At 43.7% G+C, this 27,880-nt stretch overlaps 2 protein-coding genes across 5 annotated transcripts in view; one reads left to right on the top strand and one right to left on the bottom strand.

The window, feature by feature from the left end:
- Positions 1-554: 554 nt before the first annotated feature.
- Positions 555-27,880, bottom strand: part of LOC143904159 (uncharacterized) — a 157,133-nt gene continuing 129,807 nt past the window's right edge. The window contains exons 1-2 of one of the 3 annotated variants that reach the window (XM_077418545.1): positions 1,191-1,432; positions 555-1,060 (exon numbers count right to left, since the gene is read on the bottom strand). In XM_077418545.1, the coding sequence (XP_077274671.1) occupies positions 744-1,060; positions 1,191-1,299 (426 nt within the window). In that variant the 5' untranslated portion in view covers positions 1,300-1,432 and the 3' untranslated portion in view covers positions 555-743. Of the gene's footprint in view, positions 1,061-1,190; positions 1,433-15,822; positions 18,998-19,098; positions 19,698-27,880 lie in introns of those variants that run through there. The other 2 variants (XR_013258860.1, XM_077418546.1) reach the window with 2 other exon arrangements.
- Sv (paired box protein shaven) overlaps positions 24,168-27,880 on the top strand; it is a 119,912-nt gene continuing 116,199 nt past the window's right edge. For both annotated transcript variants that reach the window (XM_077418524.1, XM_077418523.1), the window contains exon 1: positions 24,168-25,443. The gene's annotated coding sequence lies outside the window, so the exon portion shown is untranslated. The remainder of the gene's footprint in view (positions 25,444-27,880) is intronic.

The raw sequence follows: 27,880 nt of genomic DNA, 5'->3' as shown, positions 1-27,880 counted from the left end.
GTCTCGCGATGCGCGAATCTTCTCCTTATTTTCGCGCGACAGGAAGGAGAGAAAAAAAGGGAATTGGAAAAAAGCCGCGAGAGCCGCGTATTGGCGGGGGAGCTGTGCGTGTAGAGAAATAGCTTTCTTATTTCCATGAAAATTGCGTTCGGCGATTTCGACGACAATGCCATTCCGGTGTTTTAAATGCAAATCCACAAAAGGAAAAACCGTAAAGGCATTATAATTTATATTACTACATGTGGCAGCGGCGCTTCCGGCGAAAGAGCATAGGCGCAGTTCCGGTCAGCCCCACGGGCTGGAGAGATCCTACATCGCCAGATTATGAGCCCACCGCCGCTTTTACAATGGATCGTCCGCCTCTGAGTCGTACGTCAGCAAGAATAATTCTGCGTTACCGCCGCCGCTCGCGCTCGTCTTGCCAGCAAAATAACACAAACGATCGCCGAAGGGCGTGCGGCCTCACGCGATACAAATATAAAAACTATTTTTCTTCCATTGTCTACACGGGATAAATAATTTTCTTACGTCTTTACAGATATTATCGACGTTTATTACCCAATATCTTAATGTAATTATAAATTATGCTATATAAGAGCGTATAGTATAGATGGTGTGCACTCACAATTATATTTATCGATTCTCTATGATACATTTGTGATATTAGCGATAGACAGGCACGTATAACGAATAAATATGCAAGATTAAAATAAATAGCGAAAGAAAAAATAGGATTTTTTAAACTATGCCAAAAATTGACCGTTTTTGATGAATTCCACGATCGCCTGGACAGTGGTCTGGAAGCGCACAAAATTCTCTCGACCATCCTCGGGAGATTTGGCATTGTAGATAGCGTTCGTGTACGCCGAGGTCAATTCGGACACCAATATCTGCGCTTTTTTAGCGGCCGCCTCGATCGAGCCTGTGGGCGTCTTAATTTGTTCCGCGGTCCTCACGACTGCCTCCTTAATGATTTCGACGAGCTTTGAGTCATCCTCCGTGTTCGAATCTCCGCTCGAGATCTTCTGCAGGATGTCTCTCATAGCCGCTACGTTCGCATCTTGCAATCATACAATAAGATAAAGAGGTCTGGATTAATCGAGAATTAAAATCTAGTCGCATGTATATAACTCTAGTAATAACTAATTAAAAAAAAAATTGACTACTCGCTTCGATTATATATCTTTCACCTGCGGTTTGTGTGGTTGTTTCCCTAATTATTCTCTGGGACTGCGAGACAGTGCTCGCCAGCAGAACGATCGCGACAATTGCAAACTTTGCCATCTTCGGAAATCGCATCGAGCAGCAAACTGTCAATCGGTTGTCCAGCCACGCTCTCTCTCTTTATATGAATGCATGTCCCCGCGAGCGCATCGGGTAGGGATGACGTTATGTAAAATGTAATTTGCCGTTCGTCGTGTACGCGGTCGTTGACCATTATAAATGATTCTAATGGGTGTCATTAAAAAAGAAGACGCGCGAGAGAAAGTGGAGCGCCGCAAACGGCATGTTTCAAGAAAGTATGCTTTGTTTTGATTTCTATCCGTTGACAACCGGAAGAAATTAGCTCGAATAAGATAAGTGTTGAGCGAAGCATCTTTTCTTAATTACCTGCGTGCGATTTTCAACTGACCAAACGAATATTAATCCGTATTCTTATACCTTCGTAATCAGAAGAGTGCTGATTTTGCAATGATCTTCTAAAGAAAAGAATAAAAGGCCTGATTTTCTCTCTCTCTCTCTCTCTCTCTCTCTCTCTCTCCTGAATTATGTTACAGAGCTTGTCATATATATTTTTTCTTTTACTAGACATCACAGACGCGCGCTAGTTAGCTATTACTGTTACATTACACTATTAACCCTTTGATACGCAAAACTATAAAAATATGCGATGACAGATGCTCACGAAGTAAGTCCAGTGAGAGATCGGCATCGCGGAAAAGTAAGAATAAAACCTCTTATACGGCTTTTTTAAAAGTAGGCATTTTATATTTATTACACAACGCAAGATCTTCGAAATTATGCATATGTCGTCGTGATGTTGCGATCGGAAGTAGTGAGAAGGCTTCAACCGGAAGCGGTGCGAATCAAATGTTCCTTGTCAGCTAATTGCGGGTCGCGAAGCGAGTTTTTCTCAACCGAGCAGCAATCGTCGTAAAAGCGCTGCTGCAATTTTTCGTTGCAGTCTCTATGTATATACATCGCGATACACGCACAATTCGACTCGACACGACGACGCGCTCAACAGGTCGGTCGTTCGCGGTCTCCCCCCTTTCAAAAAATGCAGAGGCAATGCCGATACTGGCCGACGGTAAAAGTGCGTGAACACAGGGAGGGAGTGCATCCAGCCATGATTCCTCCTCACCGATTTTTACCCCCTTCTTGCCTCTTTCCGTGTGCCTCGTTCTCTTCTCTACCCCTGCCGTTACCTTGACGCGTCGCGTCAAATTAAAGGTTGCCGAGTCGCTTTCCACCTGAGAAACGATTCAAATCTTTCGCAACGATTCGCGACAGCAGTTCAGCGTCGCGATTGTCCACCAGATGTTCCCGAATAAAGGCGAACAAAGCGAAAACGAGAGTCGGCTGGAAAAAATCGTGGTCGACGCGACGTCTAATCGACGACGTTTGCCGCGGATGAGACTCTCTGCCTTGCATAGAGACTCGCAAGAAAGCGTACCTTAATGCGGGATGAATGAAAATACGGGTGCTTGAGTAAGCTTAAATTACATTTCATTCATGCAGGAAAAGCAGACACGCGGGAGTCGTCCTTCCGGCTCGCGTTGCGCACGTATCGCAGGACGGTGGACTTGCACGTAATGACGACTGGACTATAATGTGTATTATCCCGACATCCTGTACGGCGACGACTTTTTCTGCGTTTCTCTCTTGCGTCTAGGGGTGCCGGCCCTTGCTGCGTTACGACAGCGATTACAATCGTAGAGGCGACCTTAATTTTTGTGCGAACGCTCGCTTTTCGCAGAATGGCAACACTTTCGTTCATTCTGCTTCTCACTACTCATATGCATCATAAGGCACTTACTATTGCCACATAAACTGACTTTTCGAGCGGTTTCTGATCGCGAGGTAGTTACGTAAGATTTCGCCCGGCGAGTAACGCCCAATTTTTCCGACGCACAAAGAAAAGCGTCCAAGCGGAGACGCGAGGGCGAAATATCGATCGCACGTACGCGATCGCGCGCGCGCGTACCATCGATCACGATCTTATCTGGCGCACGGACATGGGATTCACGTCGACTGCAATGGGATGACGAGGAAACACAAGGCCTACGTATATCGTGAACAGTATACAATGTATCGGTACGCTCCGCTCCGCACCGCGCTCCAGTACCGCGATCCACGATCATCGATCCACGATCACCGATCCACAATGAGAGGACTCGAGATGCAGGGCGACGAAGAGGGTACTCGTCTCACCGATCGGGAGGAGGGGAGGTGAGAAGAGAAAACCAGAGCAGACCGATCGACGGACAGTCTTTATTCTCGTATCGACAGCGGACAACGCCAACGATGGAAGCGACGTGGGCCTATTATGGGCATGGGTCCATATAGCGTGGAGCACAATGATCAGTGCCGACGCGCAGAGATCCTCTCCGGATCGTCGAGAAACACCGGCCGCGTCGTCGAGCAGGACCCGCTGAATGAGATCCCAACATGTTCATCTCGCGCTTGGGGGATTATGGCGAGTGTGGGGCGCCGCCGAAGATCGACAGGACCGATTACGTCCGCGCTGACTTTAAGCCGTTTTAAATGCTGCCATTCAACCCGGACGGGCAGTCTCCTGACCTCGCCGCTCGCGGTGCACCGATTTGGCGTTTCTCGCCGGTTCTTTTCTTATATTTTGTCTCACACACAATGCGCGATCTCTCCGTAGATGCGAAGATGGCCTCCGTACCCGGAAATCGCGAATGACAACGGTCCTCTGCAACTTAATTTCTTCGCGAAAGTTATTTCGTCGTGGAAATTAAAAGATCGATCATTGTTTTATTAATTACATCAATTGTATCAGGTTTTTCTTCTTTGACGATTGCCTATTTCTGCGGATTTAGATGCTGTAATATCTTAGATGCTAGAGTTGGAGTAGATTCTAGTGAAAGACCGTCCGACTTAGAGAACGGGAAACCGAGATTCGGTACGGCCTGTGGGGGTTCCGCTTGATCAAACCGTGCGATTCTCACATGCAATCGCGGGGATCCATGAAAAACAATTCCATGAAATTAATAAATCTATTCTCGGGAGGACCTCCTACGACGCAGGCGACTTTTTAGGGCAACGGACGATTCCGCGAAACGTGGGTGATCCAATTAGGCGCGGCCGCTCCAAAAAAAAAAAAGAAAGAAAGAAAAAAATCGTCGCGGTCACGAACGTTATCCGTTTACGCGCAACAAGATAAATTAGCACGCTTTTTCGCGTCAAATGAATTTTGCGACGGAACAAGATCCGGCTTTGGCAACGACACAACGCGGCTAACAAAAATAATAAACAAACTTAGAAACAGCGGGGCGCAAGTGAGATTAAGAAGACCGCGACTTCAACGAGACGGCGTGGCTTTACCACCCGTCGATCGATCTGTCGCCTGATTTCTCTTCGCAGCATCGAGTCACGGTGCTTTTTGTCGGTGTGCCGCGGCACACTGTGAACAGGCGGCGGTTTCCCAGATGTAGAAATCCTCATCTTCCATTTCGTCGAGGAACTGTAATACAATGGCATACCTAATCAAAAAATCACGACGCTTCGAAAAAGCAAAACATTTCGCGCTTGTTCACGATGGCGATTCCGCTGGCGGAATAATCGCCGCGCAACGATGTACTTTCCATCGATTGAAATTAACTTTTTCTACGCCGCGCAGCGACAGGTAGAGAGAGAAAGAGAGATAGAGAGAGTGAGAGAGGATACGGCGCCCCGGATTTCCTTCCGATATTCGCGTAATTAGGCTGTTTTACTATTATTCGCAGTTTTGTGAACTTTCACCGCGACGTAGCTTCAAGAGCTCCTGCATTGAATCCAGACACTCTGCGTACAATACCTTGTAATATGTATATATCACATATATAATCATTTTACGCACGAGGCATTTTATATTAAAATTACTATGTTCGCGCGCATCTTTATCTCGCGAGATCTTCTCTCGATGAAATAACTGTGTATAGACTTAAAGTACTCGATACAAAGCAGGCGATCATTAAAATATCGCACGTGACGTTCGAAGATGTAATCAGGGTGATCCGATGAAGGATGCACGAAGGTGCTCTTTGAAGAAATCTCTATATGGCATTCGAAAAATCGACGTTTTGCTCAGGGGCAGGTGTCGTCGTGTCGGCGCGGCATATCGAGTTAAGGAAGTTAAAAGAGTGGGTAAAAGGAGTTACGTTAAGCACCGGCTCATCGTCGCCTGAGGGCCTCGTTATCATAGTTTAATGACGGTGGGGCGTTTCAGTCGCAATGGATTACGGTACACGCTAACCGGCAATATGAATGAATTAATAATCGATATAATGTTCCGGCGAGCTCGCTGAGCTGGTCAAGACTTTTAATGCGAAATGGCGTAAAAATACATCCAAGGAGTTTGGTAATTTTAAGTATTTTGAAATATTTTAATATCTCAATGTGTAATTAATTGCGAGGAAATAGAAAGTTAATTAGTGCACGGTAAAAAATACGTTTTTATTGAGAAACAGGTTTTAAACCACGGCTTTAAATCATCTGCATATTTGAAATTTAGCATTTAACATTTTAATGGAACATATGAAATTTTACAAGTGCAAATGTAATAACAGTTTCGTGAGAAAGAAGGAGAGAAAAAGAGAAATGCTCAGAAGGTACTTGAAATTATTAGACAATTTAGCTTATAACTTACAAGACTCATTCTTAGCGTATCGACTCGACTCAGCATCGGTTTAGTATGATGGGAAACGTAGTATTCGGGCAGAAGGTTAGTGTGAGAACGCGCGGGTTTACTGAAAACGATGTTGTACGTCGTAAAACGCGACAGTTTGGCACGAGCGTTGCGGACGGCGTATATTGCGGTGTACATCATAGACAAAGCCTGGATTATTTTTCGCGGTGGCAAAGGAAGCGTGCTGGTATTGTTGCCGACCACGAACAACAATAGTTTCTCCTCGCTCGCCTCCGTCCTCGTTCGTGTTACACTAGTTTGACTAGTCTTCTAGAAGAGCAACTCGTACCGGCACAAGGAATGAACGACGTACGCTTCTAGGTCTATCTGGAACCCTTGTAACTCGAGTTAAGGGAACTTAAATTGAACGCCAAGTTATATAATTATACTGCAGTATAAATGCTTCTTGCCTTCGTTCACACTTACCTGATGTTAACGTAACGGCATTTCCTAGTCGTGAAATTTTTAACGCGCTAATTAAGTGACTGGCGATATCTGCTACCTCGCTAACATTTTCATTATTTATCTTATCGACATATATTTGGAATCGTACGTAATTACAGTTTATCGTCTTTATCGGATCATTAGAACGTTTTTCTGAATAAATCGGATTCATTTGGCGAATCATTTGCACACCGATCTAAATCGAACCGATTCGAATTACGTTATACGACGCTGGATTATATCGTTGACCGTAGAATGCGTTAATTAGTAGCTACGAAAAAGTCATCGGGAATATAGTACTGGTAGGAGATTACTGGTCTTTGATGGGTGCGCGACATTATATATACATATATACATATATATATATATGTATATATATATATATTTATGCCTGGGTGTCAAGATTAATAACACGGACTCGGATAGATAAGACCGGGAGCCGCATTGAAATGCTTCCATTTAATCCGCCGGGTCGGCCCGTTTACGAGGCAATTCAGGGGCGAATTATGGGCGTGCGTATGAGGATTAATCACGGGCCCTGCGTGCGAGCGTGGACGTACACGCGCACATTCACACGCAAGTATACCGGAGCACATTAATTTGCCGGCTATAGCTACATCATTCCGCTGTGTACCTTCTACAGAATTTAGATTTGTTTTGTAATAACGAAAACGCGAAAAAGTTATTGAGATAAGACGATAAGAGTTTTATATATAACTTGCAATCAAATATATGAAACAAAGTAATCCAGCTCAATTTTAGAAGAGCTTAGGATGATTTTTCTATGATCTTCATAGATCTGTTTGTCATGACGAATTTTGGATATCCGAGCTATTGCGATACATTATAAATGTAAAAAAAATATTTCTGTATCATTTGACAGCTTCTTAAAATCCTTCTTAATGCACTCAAGTATACACGCGATGCAGTAGTAAGATAGAAGAGAGACGCGTGTATCGCAGGCGGTGGTTTTGCCGCTCGCGCGTGTGTTCACGCATTTATCTGCACGCGAGTCGTCGTTGTCGTGCATTGGTCGACCTAATTCTGCGATTTGTCACGCCTCTTATTCCACACCTAGCTTTCACTGCTATACATCAGGGGGCGGACGTCGAAGGTATTAACTGTGCGACCTGGAAATCGAAAAAAATGCGAGATATGTCGCATTCTCAAAAGAAATCTTTGTCATGATCATAGTCACTTAACAATCTTGAAAGTGAAAAAAGCTTTGCTATATAAAGAAAATCTTATTTATTTGTAAGCCCTATTGCAGAGACTCTATAATCAAGTCTTTATAATTAATTTTATAAGTATTCATGATAAATATAATAAATATATAAATAAGCACATATATACAGCATATTTTGGATACTATACTGAGAAAAAAAATTTGTCAATCCCAAGAAATATTTAGTCCGATACGTTCAACTAAACATTTTATTTAGTTAACTAAACATTAGTTGAATTAATTAATTCTTGGTTAAAGAAACGAAATAAATTGTTGAAACAACCAATATTTAGTTAACTAACTAAAATGTTTAGTTGAACGTATCGGACTAAATATTTCTTGGGATTAACAATTTTTTTTTCTCAGTGTAAGATTAATAACTTTTTAGCATGGAAGTTACATTGTTTTTTATATGTTTAAAATTGCTTAAAATATCTTTATACTTATACACTTAAAATATTCTGATATTTAGTGGAGGAAAATAAGAAAGAATGCGCGGCTGGCTTAAAATAATCGTCACGTCGTCTCCGGATTGCTCGTTTCTCGTCCAACGCGATAATGACACCGACACTGACTGCGTAATGTTAGCTACAACCGTATAGTAAAGCTGTTTCATGCCGCGCAACAATAAGCATACAGGCGCCGTAAAGGCGCGAATTCAGCGATTTTATTAAGCGCGGCCGCCGAACATGGCCGCGTGAGATGTCTTAACGACTGATTGGTATTAATACCCATTGTTAAAATTGAGCTGCGATATCGATCGACATGTCGATACAAATTGCGAGGCACGAAAGCATTTGGCCGCTATACGATCTAAAGTTAACGTAGCACTGATCTGTCTTTGATCCTACAAAAATAGAAAGATGTAATACGGAAATTATACTATTACAAATATCAAGACCTCGCGAATGACGTCTGTAAACGCTAATGCAAATACAAATGTTCGGGTGATGTCGATTACATAACGGTGGCGACCAGGTTTGGCGCCGTGAGTAATACAGATATATCTGTCTAGTTGCAGAGATATAATAACGTACCGAACGTTAATTAGCAGTTTCTCTAGAATAAAATTAGCGTATTAATAATATTTTAAACTGTGGCCTTAGTTAGCTTTCACATTAAAATTTATTGCGATACATGATTACATTACAATAATATTTATATAAGTTTGCTTCTCTTTTTACGTTTCTCTTTTTATGGGTTTACTGAATTTTACATATAATTTATGAATTTATGTAATTAATTCTTCTGTCGTATTATATAGATATCTATATTAAAATTACTAATTTAGCGTTGATTATAAAACTGCGTTGTCTCTTATTAGTTAAGTTGCATGTCACCTCAAAGCTTTTTGTGACTATTGATACAGTCTGATAGTTCAGCTCTAATTCGCTTCTAATCGCTATGTTGCTAGTGCGTAGTGTATATTATTATATATACATATTATATACACTTTCTCTTAATTTATAATATAATGCTAACTGATTAGTTTATAGACTGGAATTTCTTAAGCAATACAAATCATTGAAAGCAAGAGTCGAAAGATTATTAAGTTGTAGTGCCCGAACATGGCCATGTTTAAATAAAATATCTAATAATAAAAATGTCGAGAGAGAGAGAGAGAGAGAGAGAGAGAGAGAGAGAGAGAGAGAGAGAGAGAGAGAGAAATAATCGTAAGAAAAAGTTGACATATTTCATGATACCTTCTTAGCTTCCGCGAGGACGGTTTACAATTAAGAAATAGTTTTCATCGTTTTTTCCTTTTCTTCCGTTTCTCTTTATGAGAGCGATTTGTCGCAATAGTGCTGTATTCCTCGCGCTTGTTTCTTCTCATTCCGTCGGATGTTGCAAGGATCATTGATTATATTTTTCTTCAAACGACGACACTTTGTGTCTACACTGTCTACTTTTGCATGATCATCCATTATCGATTGCTCGGTGATCGCACTGGCTCGGGCTGGATCGATCGATCTGTCGATCGATCGGCCGGTGGTGCATACTTGCTCGCCGGAATGCGCGCAAGAAAGTGGCGAGCAGAAAAGAACGCGGGGTCTAGAGTTGATTCCGAAGACAGGAAGGAGTCTGATGGCTACGGACTACGGATCTGGTGAGCTGTTCAAGCAAGTGACGTAACGCTTTTGCCTGCAAATGAAAATCCTACTCCGGATTCCGTCGTTCTTTACGTTCGAGGAAGTAATCGGCAAGAAAGATTGGCTCGGAACGAAGGAGCGTGCGACTCCATCTGACCGAATGATCTTAAATTGTTCGCACGTTCTTCACGCGCGTCCCGCTGATTTCCGTCACGATGCCATTTCGATCGCACTGCGTTTCTTTTTGCATATAATATGAATTTAGAAACGGCAACACAACTAAATATGCAATATCCCGACGAAAAAGAACGGCGATAAAAGAATATCTCGTGGCCGTAATGTACGTAATATAATTCGTATCATGTACGTAATATAGCAGCGCAGATGCATTTACAAGAACGATCCTCCGAACGTTCGCGCACGCAAACGGCAATTAAATGCGGGAAGGATGAGGAATGTTAACGGATAATTTCTTGCAAAATGCTGCCGTAGCATCTACGCGCATTCCTAGTATCCGCCTATGCATATGCAAAGATACGGGAGCTGACAAATTGCGTCGAGAACGCTCGTTGTATTAGCGGCGACGGCGGCGTCGTTGTCGCTGCAACAAGAGATATAGAGACAGGAAGTCTCTAGGATGCCTGTAAACGATTATATACTGGCGTGATGCTTTACTTTTATTCCATCGCGTAGCGTAGGCTCGTGCATCGTTACGCGAGAAACAGCCATGCGGAAATGTCGGATTACTCGCAAGATATAAAATGTTTATTTGAATCCTCTGCGCGTGTGATTTGCAGTTTGCGTAGAAATCTGACTCACGTACCGTTATTATATAGCAAATAATTGATCAAAATTTTTGAAATTTAAAATAATACTAAATGTTTCATAAATGTGCATCTTTATATCGCGACCTAATTAATTTAAATAACATATTGTAGAATGTATCAGGGTATACATATAGGAACAGAACGGAATCAGTGCAAATGCTGATAGCTCCGATCGATAATGCTTTATAGACTGGCATTTTTTCCTGATAACATTATTAATGATGTTATTAAATTTGAGATCCTTTACAGCTCACCGTATATAAGCACGATAAGAAGTATAAGCGACTCTAAGGCGGATGTTATTTATACATTTTAAATATTCTCCACCAAAGGCGATCAGAGGTGGTTTGGCAACTTGTACACTGTCAAACAGGATTAGATCCAGTTTTCGTTCGACTTGCTCTCTTTAGCACACTCACGATCGCACTGACAGGTTGATATAATTTCCGATAATTTACCAATAAATAACTTATTGAGCGCGAACCCACTCTCCATCCCGCGGGAAAGGTTCCTCATTTCAGCCTAGCTTTCTTCCGACGTCTTACGGTTTTTATCTCGGTTTTAATTTATCGAGAAGCCGTCGAGATCGAGCGCAATAAAAGTTTTTCTCGTTTATCAAACAGCGATTGGTATCTACAAACTCTTCACGATAATATCAATTTATAAACTCTATGCAACATTTCTTTCTTTTTCTTTTGTAAGATAAAGATTTTATATAAAACGAAACGTGATACTATATAGCACATATTCTAAACGAAACTCTTTCTCTCTCCGATCAGATTACGGATTCTGTCGGCAGTCTGATCCCGAGGGTCGCCTCTTTATAGCGTGTTTCCGGTCGCGCCGAGGCTGCACGTGACTCGATACTCTTCAGTTCACTTCACAGCTACCTGTCCCAATTTAATCTATCCCGTTCTTCTTCGTGGTGCCCACACTGCCCACTACCGATTATCGATACCAGAGGGAATCCACGCGACCGCAAGACTCCCTCTTCTACACGTGTAAATAATACACTAGCGGGCTACGCTGACTTTCATCTACCTCCGCGATCTTACACCTCGTAGCCACGATATAGTAGCCGAGTAATATTTTTGTAATGAGTGCTCACGTCTGAATCGCATTTCGATTCTCCGCGAGTCGTGACTTGATCAGACTATATAACCCTTTCTCTTCTCCTTCACCGTATCTAAACTTTTTTGTTCATGCAACTCTGGCTCTCTTATAGACTTTCGATTTACTGTGCCGATGCAGCCATTTTTGAATAATGTCGAATATCCGTAAACAAAATGAGAGAACTCTTTTGTAGAACTAGAGACACACGTATTAACATACCGGTAAAATTTTTTTTTCGGTTTACCTTCTACGTCCGGCTAATAAAAACATACGCGGTCGAGGACTTTAAAGCGATGTGCGGCACGCACGCGTGAAATCGAATAGGACCTCGTATACCTACACGTCGAGATATTGATGAGTGCGCACGATGCATATCGGGATTCGATTTTTAGCGACAGACAGGCAGGTATCATACTGGCGATGATAATCATCTGTCTCTAAACGGTTGGGATCATAAAGCGTTGGTGTCAATAAAGCGCGCGTGCACCAATCGTCCTCGTTGCCGCCGCCGCGCCGATGCATTTTTCTGGTACCGGCGGGACTCATTCAGAAGAGACGCTCATCTTATGAATGGGCCTGAAGTACCGGTTAGATGTGTCATTAGCATAGGCATGACCCGCGGCGACATCGCGCGTCCTCGTCGTCCCGTTATCCCCGCTGCCTTGCCAGCGGCGGAACGATCTTCCGATGCAAATTGCCCCGATGCAAATTGCGTAATCATCCTCTAACGATTACCGCGTCGCGCGCTCGCCGCTCTCATTACGATTACGCGCGGACACCCGTGGCCAGCCATCACTCTCGCGGGGTCTCGCGAAGGAATCGCGCCTTTGCCTTCAGGTTCTCGCCTCGTCGACTTTACAGTTCTGTGGTATCTCGCTACTAACTTGCCGAGCCGTCACAACGTGGTAGTTTAACCCTTTGTTTGTTTATTAAATAACAAAGTACTGAATAACAGAATATAATCCTACAATTTTCTCTTTCTCTCTTTCTCTCTCTCTCTTTACATTTTCCAATACAATCTTGTAAAAGGAAAGACGAAAAATTGGAATGATAATAGCGACACTGCTATATAAGAAATTTTATTTTAAAGTTTGCTCATTGTCAGAGCTCTTGTTGTCGTGAACTCTCGATAAAAATAAAAAAGAAAGAAACACGCCAACGAACGACGCGGGGGACGACATACAAGAGCTAATGGGGTGAGCAGGTGTTTCGAAAATGTAATCGGCTGCGGAATCGATTCTCCGTTTATACTTTCCTAATCGAACTCGACAAAAAAGCGCCACGGTAAATTGTAGGCGGCAATTAGGACGGCGATCAAAGAAGAAACACTCTCGGCTACTGCGGTTTGTATCTGAAACGATCGAATCAAATTTGTGTCGTGCTCCATGAAGAAACCGATCGTATCGACTCCAATCGGGTCGATCTGTTATTTGTAAACCGCGATACAGTCACAAAATTGTACAGGGTGATTCAAAAGATTACTGCCAAATTTAATCCTCCACATTCAATGCAATCAATTGCATCGTCGAACAGAACTCTGGCGTACTCTCTTTAATATCCCAGGTATCCCACGTAATTCTTAACAAAATCTTAATAAAAACAAAATAAAGCCAGTAGAAGAGTAGCAAATTGCGATTATTTTATTGGTATATATATTAGCCGAGTTCCAAATAAAAGGTCTGTACTGACTCAGGATTATATACTTCGGAGAACATAGGTTCTTAATCGAAAGTTGTTCTGTTTTAACCCCTCTATACGCTCCTTAAGTTTGGCAGTAATCTTTTGAATCATCCTGTATATGTGTAAGGATGATCGAAATTAATAATAAATAACGCTCGGTTTTATAATTAATTATCGCGTGCAATTAACATCCCTCAAATGTGATTTACCATACGTTATATGTTTAAGAATTAAATAGAACTAATGCAAGTGAAGGTTTATACCGAATGTGGAAAAAGTGTCAGGATACGCGCGAAACTCGCTCCCGATGGAGGCAATGTCATGACGCGATGATCGGTTAGCTCGCATCAAAATCCGTGCGAGCACGAGAATGGCTCTGCTCGACAGGATAAAATCATGGAGCGAGAGAATTTCTCCCGAAACCCTCACGGTTCAATCCCTGGTGCTTCACATTTTCTGCCTACGTAACTGTAAGCGGGGCGTTGCTTCCGAAGCGAAGCGCGACGCGAGACAGGTGTGACCAGGTGTCACGCTTTTCAGGTGTTTTGTGCCAACGAAAGGGATAGCCTTACAGAAGATGAGACTATCGATTTCTTTATTTACCTACCTTTATCATCTTGACACTTGTGGTCGATCATTCTTGTTTCGAACTCGAATTGATTCCAAGGGTCTTTTCGGTGACGAAATTACATCCTCGATTCATGACATGTATCCTTGATTCTGCACGTTATCTACGACACGTTTACGTCGGCATGTTCAGGAATCAAACCGGTTTTAGAATATTTTTCCAGCATTTAGAATAATAAAAGTAAGATTTTTTGTTAAAGTGGATGAGAGCTAGGACACTTTATAACGGAATAGATCTTTATCCCGCTGCGAAAAACTTCACAAGGCATTTTGTTATAATAAAAACAAATTGTTGGATAATTTTATGAATACTTATCACTTGTTTAATAAAATATATTAAAATAGCAACAATTTATTCGCATTTAGACTAATATTTGAATACTTTTAGATCGAACAATTGTTATTCATAATTCTTATACTGACAAAGAAGGATATATACGTTTTAATCCAATTAATTCTATTTATATTAGATATTAATTTGTATTACACTGTAGTTATTTACCACTTAGGCGTGAAAAAAATATAAATTATGCATTATACAATACTGATCCGAGATCTGACATCGGCAAATTGGCGTCGCACGCCGTGCGAAACTTATTTACGACGCTTCGACTATTATTAATAAAAGTCACGGCACCGTTACTCAGCTCGATTTCGCTCAATCGACTTTATGTAATCGTCCTCCCCCCCCTCTCTCTCTCTCTCTCGAAAGAGAGCAAAAGAAGACGCAGATCGTTCCGACTGTCAATTTCTCGGTAGAACGATAATGATCGGTTTTGCACTGTTGTTTATTAGTTTGTCGCGGTCATTGTCCGTTATTGGACATTACGATCTCTCGCTACTCGACGTGAATCTTCGCCATCGTGGGAGAGTCGTTCGATCTGGATCACCACGAAAGGGATCGCCGCGGGTAAGAGAATCGTGTTTCGCGGCATTTGCCACCGTCGACCTGGTGGATGAGCATGCTATGTCACGGTCACTTGATCAGGGAAACGTTTAACGCTCGACGAAATCAATGAAAACATCCTTGGTAATACTTTGAAGTGATTGAGACGTTCTAACAGATCGTTCGGCGCAATGAAAGTGAGATGTGATGAGAATCTATAAAACCGCCGCCTTAAATTTTACTATTCTGTATTTACAAATAATAGTAGTAATTGGTACAGGATTTGTCAATTTCTTGTTAAACTTGACGGGAAAGTTTTGCGTAAAATTCCACCGCAAGAAAGTTTAAAATATATGATATACCACGTTGACGCGGAGTCTCACGTTCACATTTTGCAGTTGCATAAAACTGATGAACGTGCGCTAGGCGAGCGCTACATAATACGATTATGATGCGATGCCCGGCATCGCGTAATAACTCGTGCGGCGATGTTGAAGTGACGTCGAAATAGCTTAGAAAAGAACGGCAATGCCCAGCGCTGCGCATTGAATCTCGCATATATCACACAGACCGCTCGACTCGCTTCCGCCTGAAACGAAAGTAGGATGATGGCGGTCTATTATTTATACATAAATGGAAGCCCGCCCGCGCTCTGTCCGCGTCCGCGCTATTTTTACTTCGTTACAGGAGTGAAATTCTTTTTATACACGATGCCCGCGCGCGGAATCGCCGGCAAAGAATCACGATGCAGACTCGATAAATTCTGCGCGTACGTATACTATTTATGAATGCGAATGTGCAAATGCGCGCGTTGGCTGAACATAATTTTACATAGAAACTCACGAATCTTTTTAATAATTCATCGCACGGAAACATATGCGATTTAAAAATATGATTTTGCGGTTTTTTTTTCGACATCGTAATGATATTTGCGAATAAAAATTTCGGCAGAAGTATGTAGTGTAGCGTCGAACATTGCTTTTCCAAGAATTATAAAAATCGAATGTAAAATGATTTTCAACTAATTTGAACATTATTTTTGTGTTTTTATCAATATACATTGTATATTTATTCAACACGTACACATATATATATACACACATGTTAAGGATTTACGTTCGTTATTAAGTCGTGATATTGTTTATTTTGTTTTATCGAAAACTGCGACAGCCAGTTAATTCAGTTCGATCCTAAGTTGATTATTATTCTAGTATCGTTGCGAGATATCGCGACGTCCCGATCTGCAGATCTGAGTTATGCAAATTTGGCTTTTCGTAGATCGCGACGGAATATTCCGCTAGTGACAACGTTATCGCTTGAATTATCTCGTCGCCTGCAGAGTCGTTGATATTAAAAAGACGGGCGCGCGGAAAATTTTCTGAAAAGTCGTGTTTGATCTGCTATCATACGTCATATGATATGCATTGATCGCCCCGCCTAATCGTTTATAACCGACTAACGGCAATCTGCCGATCATCGGCTGTATATTACACACCTGTCGCGTGCAAACGATGATCGGCGAATCAAATTCTAGCCTCGGTCATGCTGCGTGTCATTCTCGTTCGCTCCATATTTACATATTTTCTTATCATCACGTATTTTACGAAGGATCGAATAACAGTTATCCATCGGCGATCCGTTAGTCTTATCACTTTGATTGCAACGAACAAATCGTGGCTTGAAACCATGGTCTTAATGTTTCCTACCTGTTTACATTACCGTTCCTATCATGTCATAAACTCGACCTGATGAGATCGTAAAATGTGATATTTAAATAACTGAAGGGGTTTGTTCTTAGTTTTCCATAGTTTTGCTATAGTTTTGGTTTTAACGTTACGCGCTTCGCTTTGCGATATGAAAGGAACATTACCATGCGTCTCTTCTTCTTCCGGCATGCGCGCGTGCGCATTCCGCATGTATTCCTTCTACTAAATCTATTTCTTCGACAATTATGTCGTCCACCTCCATTCTCTTGATCGCGATAGACAAGCTGGGTGGGGATACGAAAAGGAATGGTCGCTTTTCGGGCAGGGCCTTTGCTTGTGGCGTTTAAAAGCCAAACGAAGGCGGGTAACCGACGAAGACCTCTCCGAAAGAGGGACAGGGAAGTACGTAAAAGGACAAAACGGAAACAAGGATGGGATATGTCGAACGGCGAAGGACTGCTAAATGAGACCTGGCGGGACGGACAGGGATGAAAACCGGCGTCCTGGGAAGTGGGAGCTAGACAATGACAAACATATCGTGTCGCGCCAGGAACGATATACAATTGGGAGGAACGACAAGGAAAGAGACAGAAGACTGACGAGAGAGTGCTGAGAGAGGTCCGGAGGTGAGCTGAAACGAAAGAGAAGCCGCGGCGAGAAGCCGGTACGTTTCCTCGGCAGGGAGCCCGGCCAATCGGAGCACGGTGGGCGCCGCGGGTAGGAGGAGACAGTTCCGCGCCGACAGGCGATGTAATCACCCGCGGCCGTGTCCGCCGCTGCTCTCTGGCCCCTCCGGGGGTCTCTTCTCTCTCCCTCCGTGTCGTGCCGCGCCGCGGCAAAGCCCTCGCCTCTTTCTCCGCGCCCATCGACTTAGCCGCCAGGCCCCCACTGTGGCCTGGTGGCGACGGCAACGCTACGGGGCGAAGAATCCCGGCCGGCGGTCACCGGCCGGATCCGTCGGGTCGCGAACTCCGCGACCGAGAGAGTGCCTATCGGCTGGGTTCGGCCACGTTCGGAGTGTTCGAACCGCTGCCAGCCACGCGACAAACAAGCTGTCGGGGCTGCTTCAGCTTCCACCGTTACGTCCGCCGGTCCGCCGCGCGTCCGCCGGGTTGCTCTGCGACTAGGCGGGTATGACGACCCGTGACGCGTGCCTTCGAGTAACACCTGTCCCTGGCAATGCTGATAAAACATCTGCATCGACATCGTCGTTTGATCGATCTCGCGAAGAGTCAAAGACTTTATCCATATGCATACTTCGATTAATTATGCAGAAAATAATATTCATACAATTTTCCTGCAGTCTATTTACAGTAATATTATTGGAGAACGATTAAATGCAAAAAATTAACAACGCTTACAAAATTCACAAATATGATCACAGATAGATATTTTAAGTTCATGAACGCGATAGATAATCACATCAAAGGTACCTACCAGTAAAATAATCGAAGGTATGTTTGGCAAGGAAGTGAACAGTATACTCATCCCTGACGACGATATGCTATGCCGTTCATATAAGAAGGCGAGTACATCGCTTGAAGGTGATTTCATGAAGACGTAAAACGTAAGACATGCATTTATGTCGCATCGTACGCCGTTCCTAGCACTCGCTGAAGTCCACTATAAATGCAGCCCGAGGCGAGAAGGTCTCTCTCTTGAGTGTTTGGGTAAAGCATTAAATTGAGAGACCGGTTGAGTATCCACTAAGAGCTTAACAACGTCTTTATATCCAACGATATTTTATGCGAGTTGGTAGCCCACTACCATTCGCGATGATGCTTGAGACGATGCGTTGATAAATATTGTGACGACGGAGTTTATCGTAAAATTACGAGTATCGTTTATCCCCCTCGTTTCCCTCGAATGTTAGAAAAGTAGAGACAGGACTCAATCTTTTTAACGCTTGACTTGATATTTATGTGCCGTAATTATTGGAACATAATAAAATAAAAAAGTAAACGCGCATATATATATTGTCCAGTAACGCGAGGATTTAAAAATACTTGTCGTGGGTGACTTTAACTTCGTTGACTTCCTATACTGAGCGTTTTAAATCGGAAATCGAATGAGATGGTAGTGGAGCGTGTATATCAATATATACACGCTCGGACGTAGTGTGTAATTTCATGTAACATGTTATTTTCTCATTATATTCAGTGGCAGCATAAAGATAAAACGCAGCTGGAGACTGCGTAATCCGCTGTCGAAATGAGCTGATTAAGGCATTGAGACGATAAATAGTGTCTTGATTGCGCCGTCGGTAGACAAATTCGTGAAAATTATATAATACCATTACGTTATCGGGTAGATTCAAAACCACGTAACTTAATTTAGACATCACATTTTAAAATTCTATAAAGCTGACTCTCTCTTGCGACGAATAAAATTCTCGCTGCGATTCACGTGCGAACGTCGCACCGCGTATGCATAATACATCGAGGTTCATATCAATAATAATGTCTCTCGTGGTGCGTTTTGCGAGCTGTAATAAATTCCCCGTTGAAACGAGCGTGACGAATAAAAATGAAAAAACCCACTCGCGGGGCGGTAGGAAGCGGAACAGACAGAAAAGACATTACCTACCCTTACGTCCGGCAGTCGGAAGAAAGTTGCACCTGCTGCTGGCTGGTGAATTTGCCGACCTACGATTGCATCGCCGTTCGCTCGACCGTCCAGGAATTGTTTTTCCAAAAGCGATATTAATCTACGCGTATATATATGCTTGATCGATGAGAATCTATTTTCGAAACACCTTTGACGGGCGAAAGTGGCACATCGTTATCGGCCATCGCGCCACGCTATCGCTCTATCATCCGACACAGTTCCTCCTGCGTTTCTAATATCTCGAGAAATACCTCGATGCTATTTATACGCAACGTTCCGCCTAATAATAAGATAATACGTAATGTTCAAATAAAAATCAATTCTTTCGTGTTTCATATCCGATTTGTATCCAACAACGATATATTATTTATTTATTCGTCTGCGCCATTAGCCCGTGGCAAACGAAAGAGCCTGCTTTCACTCCCGCCGCGGCCGTCGCGTAGCACACCACGCTTCTCTATTTTATATTTCTCGAGTCGTGCTCCGCGCATCTCTTGTGCCGCCCAGTGCCGCGGGCGAGCTAGCTGTCGATCGGCATTCGAGGAGCACCCTGCCCACGTACGCTCCTTTCTTAATGCCTGCAACAAAAAAATAAGACAGCTCGGTGTTACCGCCCTTATCTCTCCGACGCGCGTACCGCGTAATCGACAGATACGCAGAACGAACGCAATTTCTCATTAAATCGTGGGTGTACGGTCGCGGTCTTATAAAGTCTTTATTTACGTTTATCTTCCATTGCACACGCCCTAGGCGCATTATCTTGCGAGATCAAAGTATACGTTGATGCGGCGGCTAATTCGCGCCAGCGGCTTCTCACCTCGACGGAAGGTTTCGCGCGGTCAGGTTCAGGTATCAATTCACGCGAGCTCCTCGCTTCGGGGTTGTGTATCGTGTTCAGCTATGAGAACTGATCTTTGAGTTTTTCTATCTTTCATCTGAATCGGTTATTGACCGCGAATAACGCAATCTAATGGTCGATTTACTTGAATCTCCCGTATTCTTTTCTTGGGATTTGACGGCCATATCTTTAATATTGCAACGTGTACGAGTTAATTAGTTTTGTACGAGTTTTTAGATCGTTATTCATTCATAATTTGCATCGTTATTAATGATATGCCTGACTGCTTGAAAGATGTTTCCTGCACAAAATAACGGAGATCCGGTAATTTTAATATTTATCTCTCGGAAGGCACGCGTCAATTATTTATATATACAATGCATTCATTCCCGAAGAAATTGATTACACGTCCGCGTTGATGTACTAATTAAATAATTGTGATCCGCGCGAGGCTCATACCCAAAGAGATCAACCGAAAATTTCGGATCCGTTTAATTACCCTATCGAGCATCTCTGAGTCGCGTCCGGCCTGACGCTCGTGCCACGGCCACGCAACACCCATTTCGTATCCCGCTATCGTGGCGGACGCGTGCAAGAAGGTCGCGGCTACCGGACTTGCAGTCGAAACGAGGACCTCGCCTCGCGATCGTGACGAAAAGGGAAGAAAGGGGCCCGCCCCTACGAAGAAGGGGCTTCGACTCGTTAAGGCGTCAGGTGCCCGGGACCGTTGACGCACGGCCGTTACCGTATACCATCCCCAGAAGAACGCCGCGCGATAATAATGTATACCATTAATGCGAATACCGGGCGGTGAGGTGCGCCGCGTGCGTGTCTTCGAGGAGCGGCGCGCCACCCTGCCCTTAGACTCGAGGGACCTGGGGGCCATGTGCGCACCTTCGCGAAAGGTGAAGGGCGTTTAACGGTCGGAACGTACACGGTTTTCAGGATCCATCGGGGCAGAGAGCACCAGCTGATCATCGTTCGCTCCCTATCGTTCGGCCACTCTATTTCGGGCCATGTGTTTCCCGCGCTTTTTCTCTAGCCGCCCATCGGGCTAGACGATTTCTCATTTGCTCCTCTTTGGTACCCCCCGAGTTCGTTGACTTGTATCCTTGAGTTCGCAACGTATAGTCTGAGACTGGCGAATAGAGTATCGTTTGTATGGAAAATTGCACGAGAACAGGGTGTGCGCGGAAACACAAAACTGTATCGATATCTTTATCAGCTATTACAGGAATTACGTGAACGCACAAATGCGAATTTTAAGATAGATCTTTTTAATCCTAAGACACTAATGTTATAAATTATTAGGATTATTCGAATACTGTATAAAACTTTCTTTTGATACTCGCGTTTTCATTATTAATATTCCGATGCAAACACGAGACATATACACTTCCAGCGCATTCCACTTGCGCGTCCTGGTGATCGTTTGCCGTCGGCCGGCAAATGCCGCGAGAGAAGGAAGGAAGACGGGCAAACGAGGGAAGCGAGTATCAAGATCGAGATATCATTAAGCCAGGTCGAGTGATCTAGTCCGGCGAATATTATGGGGTTGAACGATGGAAAGTTGATGAACTGGCCGCACGGCAAGGGTATGCACGAGGGAACGTTGCACCTTACTAGCCGGCACAGGTGCCACAGCTGTTTCAGCAAGTGCAACGAACGCCCGTGGAACACGCGGGCATTAGAACTGTTGCGGACGGTGGGCGCAGCGCAGGGGTAGCGTAAGGGGTGCATAACTATTCGACTAAAGCGGGCGCAGTGAGGTGTTGCGCGTTGTTTTTTATGGCGTGACCGTTGAAGCAGCTCGCGGCAACAGGTTGCGCGCACGTGTGACTTTATCTTCATTACCGAGGCCTTTTTTGAACGTCGCGAATTACATCTAATTACGCGTTGCAAAGGCACAAATTTATCCTTAAGCGTTGAAATGAACCGGCTACAAAATATTTTCGAGAATAACAAATTTTCTGTGTAATTATTTATATTTTTTCTATCTAACTTTTTTCCAGCAATACGAATCCGTTAAGTGCAGAAGAGTCATATGAATATATAGCGCAATGCCGCGTCAGATAATCGAATAACATCATCCATCGATCACTGCTGAGATTATTGTGTCCACAATTAGCGTCTTGCTTGACTTCTAACAGTTCTAGGGTCAGCCGCGCACCGAATTTAACTCGCTTCCGTTTCACACGCCCACGCGCGCGATTCGATGATAGAGGAATGGGCGTTAATTCGTAGTTAGTTGACCGTCGGCATAATATGAGCGCGGCTGTATGCAACAACTTTGTCCAAAGTTTAATTTAGCCGACGACGACGGCGGCGGCGGCGGCGGCGCGGCGACGGCGATGGCGGGAGAGCGGGGGGAAAGTTTTGTTCTGTGCAGGAAGCGTGGTTCCGGCTCTCTCGGTTCCGCCCATAACGGTGACGGTGTGAACTTCGTGGATCCCGCGCGATCGCCACGCCGGACTTTTTCGGCGGGATTTGATTGGCGGTGGTGCGCACCGTAATTAAACGGGCGATCATTAAGTCGTCTTCCGTTCTGTCGTCACCGACGGTATACCGACGTATACATGGAACATCAGCGACCCGGATGAAATCAGAAGTTTGTTCGACCTCCGTAGATCCTCGCGTAGATAAGCGGCGAAGAAAAATTCTTGCCGCTTTCTGTTATTTAACTATGGCCAAAGTTAAGTGGTATCTGAAACAGGACGTTCTTCTTTGGTGGATCGAAATGCTTTCTCTTTAAACGAGGATTGAAACGCGACTTATTTACCGAGTGTCTTGATTTTCTTTGATGAAACCTCATCGCTCCTTTCGATATCTACGTAGCATAATTTAGTCACAAAGAGGTTCAATAAAGGACTGCTACTCTCTGTCGTTTTCGATACCATTTGTTGACAGTAAACTTGGGATCAGATTTAGCAACGACAGTAGTTATAAGAAGCAACAAAATGGATTCCGCGAGTAATGATTGTCGATCTTAATTTCTTTCATCAATTAGTATTGTTCAATGACGCGGTAAAATGCCGAAGGGAAAAAGAGAAAAGGAGTCAAATTATATTATTTCTAATCATTTCCGAGAACATATTCGACGTGAGTCGATATTTCTATAACTTATCATATTTTCGAGAGATGATCGATGTTTTAATTTCACCCATCATTGACCTCAATGCTCAAACCACTCTAACGTTATAAATGTTCCGAACGGCTGTCGATTAGAAGTTAGAAGTCGAGGAAACATGGCACATTAAGTACGTCGATTCGCATTGGACTTTAAATAGCTATTTTATCTTTTCTAGCACATTGTGCGTGCGTTGTTCTCGCCTTATAGAATGCAACAGCAAAAAAATTAGTATCTTTAGTAGCATTGTTGTTAATTTGTCATAGCATTTCCTAACTTAATATTGTGACAAATAGCGTGTAATATTTCTTTCGTCTAACTTATTCGTTTATCTATAACGAGCAAGAAATGAATTCAACTTGATCATAAAGCGATATGTTTCAGATGATTGTTTTATTGCTGCAACAACTGTTAGTCCTGTGTTACATTATTAAAATAATATACAAACAGTATACATAACGTATCTTTTGCGTTACCAGTTTTCTCAGCAAGTGACGTGATTAGTTTCGAAATGATTATAGGCGAATCACTTCTTTCTTTATCTTCTAATTTTTATCGGCAAACCCTTTTCACGCAGCAAACTCCTTCGGTTCCTAAAATCATCAGGACGGGAAGGCACGAGAATGCTCTTGTCGTATCTCGGTGGGGGTGTTGTGGTACGAGTGTGCGGTAGAAGACTGGGAAAGGGAAAAGAGAGGGGCCTCTTTTTCATCGGACCTCTCTTTCTGTCCTTTTTCTTTCTCTCTCTTTTTCTCTCTCCTTGAGTCCTCTGTTCCCCGCGCTAAACGTCTCTTACTGCGTTTCTCTCTGACTCTCTTTTTGTCTCTCTTGCTCACGGCCCACTGATATCGCGAGAGGTCGCGGCATAAGGGAGAGGGAGAGACAGGTAAGCAGCGGCGTTCCGCCACGGCACACGAAGGCCCCGGGTAAGAGGGAGAGGGCCCCGCGCTAGACCGACAGAAAGAGAGAGAAAGGGGCACCTAAAGCGACGCAGCGCACGGTGGAGGGAGGTCGGCGAAGCGGAGGTGAAGCGCGACCGGCCCTCTCTACTCCAGGGGCCCAGGCTAGTCCAGTCCGGGACAGCACGCCTCCTGCTGCACGCTTCACGAGGTAGAACGACGAACGTAGACACGACGACGTTGAGACCGGTACAACGTTACGCGCGCGGGCCCAACTTCGAACGCGTAAGACCCCCGGCTACTCGCCCTCTATCACGCATCGGCGCGCCGCGTCGTCACCCATCGACCGCGACGAAATTTTGGACTTTTACGTGGGGAAATCTTGTACGAGCAAAGGTGTCCTGTCTTTTCGGTATCCTCAACGTTATCGTTCGCGACAGATTTGCTCAAGGGGCTTGACCGTCTCTTTTGTCACTCGTCGACAATCGAATCGCGACTTCGCTCGGACGTTGGTACATCTGAACGCCTTGGTACTGCTCAGAGTGTATTCTTCAATTCGTGTAGAGGATGTTTCCTGGAATCCTGTAAAGTCTAAAATCCAAAGAAGACGTCTTGTCCCGACGATGGAAAATCCGAGGTAGATCGCAGGACTCTTATCTTCAAGGTACACCGATCGGAACGAGTTTATGGAAAAGAGTGACGAGAAAACAGAAGTTTTCATTTATATCATCCGTTCGATTTCGATGAGAGAAGTCTGCAACCCACGACGTTCGTGTGTACTTCCGATCCACAACTAATCGCGACTAAACCGATTGCCGATTGCCGCTCCGTCAAAAATCGTAGCCGATATATCGTAGACCCGTGACTTGGTCTCTCTCACCAAGACGATACATCGCCACCCCCACCCGTGAGCACCACGCGTCCAGCCACGCGATCAGCGGGATCAGCGATCCGGAAGGTTTCGCACGGCAACGGTGACCAACGAGCCGGGTATTCTTAATGGACACCTGATCCACGGTGATTGACCACGTCGTCCAGCTGCATCGAGCTACAACGTTATCAGGGTGACGATGATTCTATCGGAATCCTGAAGCTCTCTTCAAGATTATCGAGAACCATTCGAGAATCGTTCCAGGATTTCGGTGTTTGTCACTTTGAAATTTCTTTCGAGAAACTTTCGCAGTTGTGAGTCAGCAAGGTCGTCAAAAAGGGTGGTGACAATTTACACGTGTGCGGGTATGAGAGACCACTGTGAACAGTGCAACGGGCCACCCGAACGGTGAGCCGCTGCGGGGTGTTCAGTGAGCGCAATTTCGAGAGACTTCAACGCCCGGCAAGGAGATAACCGAGGGATATAACCAGACGACTAAGACGACCACGATCACGACGACAACAACGACGACGACGACGACGACGACGACGACGACGACGACGACGACGACGAGGCTATTCATATTCAGGTGAGGCTTGCCAGATAAGCTGGACTCGTTGGACTAAGTAAGTCTTCCCATTGACGCTGCGATAGAGGATCGTCTTTATCACCGACGATGATGATTTATCGCGACTCGGTAGATTGCGCAAAACTGTCACGAGGCACAGATCGTTCGGCCAATCTGTCTTGTTGCATTTGTTAGATTTCTTCAAGGACGAGATATCTCATGCATATTGAATATTTATGGGTTTAAGAGAGATATTGCTTCATTACTACGGAAAAGTTGCCCTTGCTTTCAGTGATAAATGGAAGACGAACGGGCTAAGAAATAACATTTCGTTATATCTCTCCCGAGAATATTATTAAGTTTTATGAACGGAGTAGAGATGTGTATTAAACACAGCAATCAAGCTATCGGTATCGGCTAATTTTTAAAAATTTAGATGTATGTGCATTCTCTTCTTCATATTTCTCGTTTTAGTTAAATCCCATAGTAATTAACATTAATAATTTTTTTTTATTACGCGTTTGTTTAATTTTCATTTTTAATTTTTAACCAATACAAACTATAGTATTTCGAGCTAATTAAATTCGAAATGTATAATAGATCGACTTGTCACGTATAATGAACAATTATATGGGTATTCTCTTTTCGAAAATCGTAAATGGGGCAACATTCTGTGGTCAACAGTACGTAAACTACGTATATATACGCAGATCCCACCTACCGACACATGCGCAGCGGGTTACACTCTGTGTTTACATTCGCCAATTACAGATAGACGCTCGTACGCAATAATGATAGATCTGCCGGCGTGGCTAATGACTGGCGAGTTGCCCAGCGCAAAAAGTGACGGGCATGATTTTCGAGCGGAGAAGAGTACGATCCGCGAAGCCGACGGCTTCCATTGTGCCAACACGCCGACTAGGGAACGGAAGTATGGAGTGAGATTGAGAGAATTAAAATAGGTGGATATGTAGGAGCGTTATAAATTACCGCGCGAAGAGGTTTTCCGGTGTGTTGTACTTTTCTTATTCTGGCAGAGCCGCTGGATTGTATGCCTAAATTTAAATCGAGGAAATCCGTTCGGACAGTTATAGCAAAACTGATATTTATATACAATTTGATAACATTTCGAAAATCCTATTTGGTAGTTCTTTTCCTTTAAGTAGGGTGTGATTTTTCTGATGCACGTATCTATATATCAGGAAGTGAAGTAAATGATAGGTCTTTCCGATATTCCCCGTCGGCGGCAAACTTTGCATTCCGGTCCGCTTGCTCTTCTTTCTAGAATTCTATTCGCGCACTCACGCAATGAAATGTACGTATGCACGAATGTACGTGCACTATGTATGTTCGATATAATCACAGGTAAATTAGAGATCATCATCGCGTCGCAATTATTTGTTAGAGCGGTAAAACATGGATGGCATTACCGCCGGCATTAAGAGCGCGTACTCAAACAAAATTAGCTCTATTAATTTTAAGATGATCGGACTCCCGTTTGCCAATTAATTCCTCGGCAAACGTGCCCCTTTCCATTACACGTTCGCTGGTTGTTACGTTATCGAAGATATCGCTTTCGTCGAACTAGATTATTACATTGATAAGATGCAAAGAATCGCGCGTGTCACTGTTTCCCAGAGTAATCCGTTGATTAATCGGTCGGCTCATGAATTAATCTGACAAGATTCGTCGATAAAGCGAACCGGTGCTCCGATATTCCGACAATGTTCCGCGATTGATCCTCGAATATGTAATAGGGTGTCTCGAAATCGCCATTATTTATATGATGAGCTGATCAAACTTTTCTTATTATATATAATCGTGTCCTCGTTAATTGGATCGACCACGTAAATAATTGTGTATAAAGTTCAGAAGTTTGATTCCTGACAACAACGACATTGGTTCCCGAGGAACATCGACAACGATATCTTTACATCAAAACATCAAAAGGATAAGATCGGCGGCGATGCGTTCGGGCTTGATGCAAACTGGCCCGTCCGTCTTCCCTCAGCCCATTATTCGAAAAAATTCGTTTCTAATCGCGTACACAAGCGGCATCTGCCTCGCACGTTTCCACCCTTGCGTTTTTCACCTACTGCCACCACTCTGTACGTTCACCCGAAGACAACTGCCTTCTTAGGGGCAGTTGTGGCGTCAGGTGGCACTCGTCAGCCAAAAGTCGTTGGCAGTTAAGAGAACATGGGTTGACAGTTGATAATGGTGACGACGATCTCGTGCTGCTTTAATAGAAGACGAAACCATCATTAGAATCGATAATAGCACGTCATCTGTCAACAGTAGCGATATGTGCATTGATAGCGATTCGAAGACTATCTCCAAAAAAATTAATCTGTCGCACTTAAGGACTTGCCTATTTTCTTGTCTGATTTTTTTCTACTTTGAGAAATGATAATTTATTGGATCTTCTAGCTGATCGCATTGTTAGAACTCAATCTTT

Source organism: Temnothorax americanus, unplaced genomic scaffold (genome assembly GCF_048541705.1).
Source record: "Temnothorax americanus isolate GAGA-0224 unplaced genomic scaffold, ASM4854170v1 Scaffold5, whole genome shotgun sequence".
NCBI classification, from domain to species: domain Eukaryota; kingdom Metazoa; phylum Arthropoda; class Insecta; order Hymenoptera; family Formicidae; genus Temnothorax; species Temnothorax americanus.
This window is presented reverse-complemented; position numbering and strand designations above follow the sequence as displayed.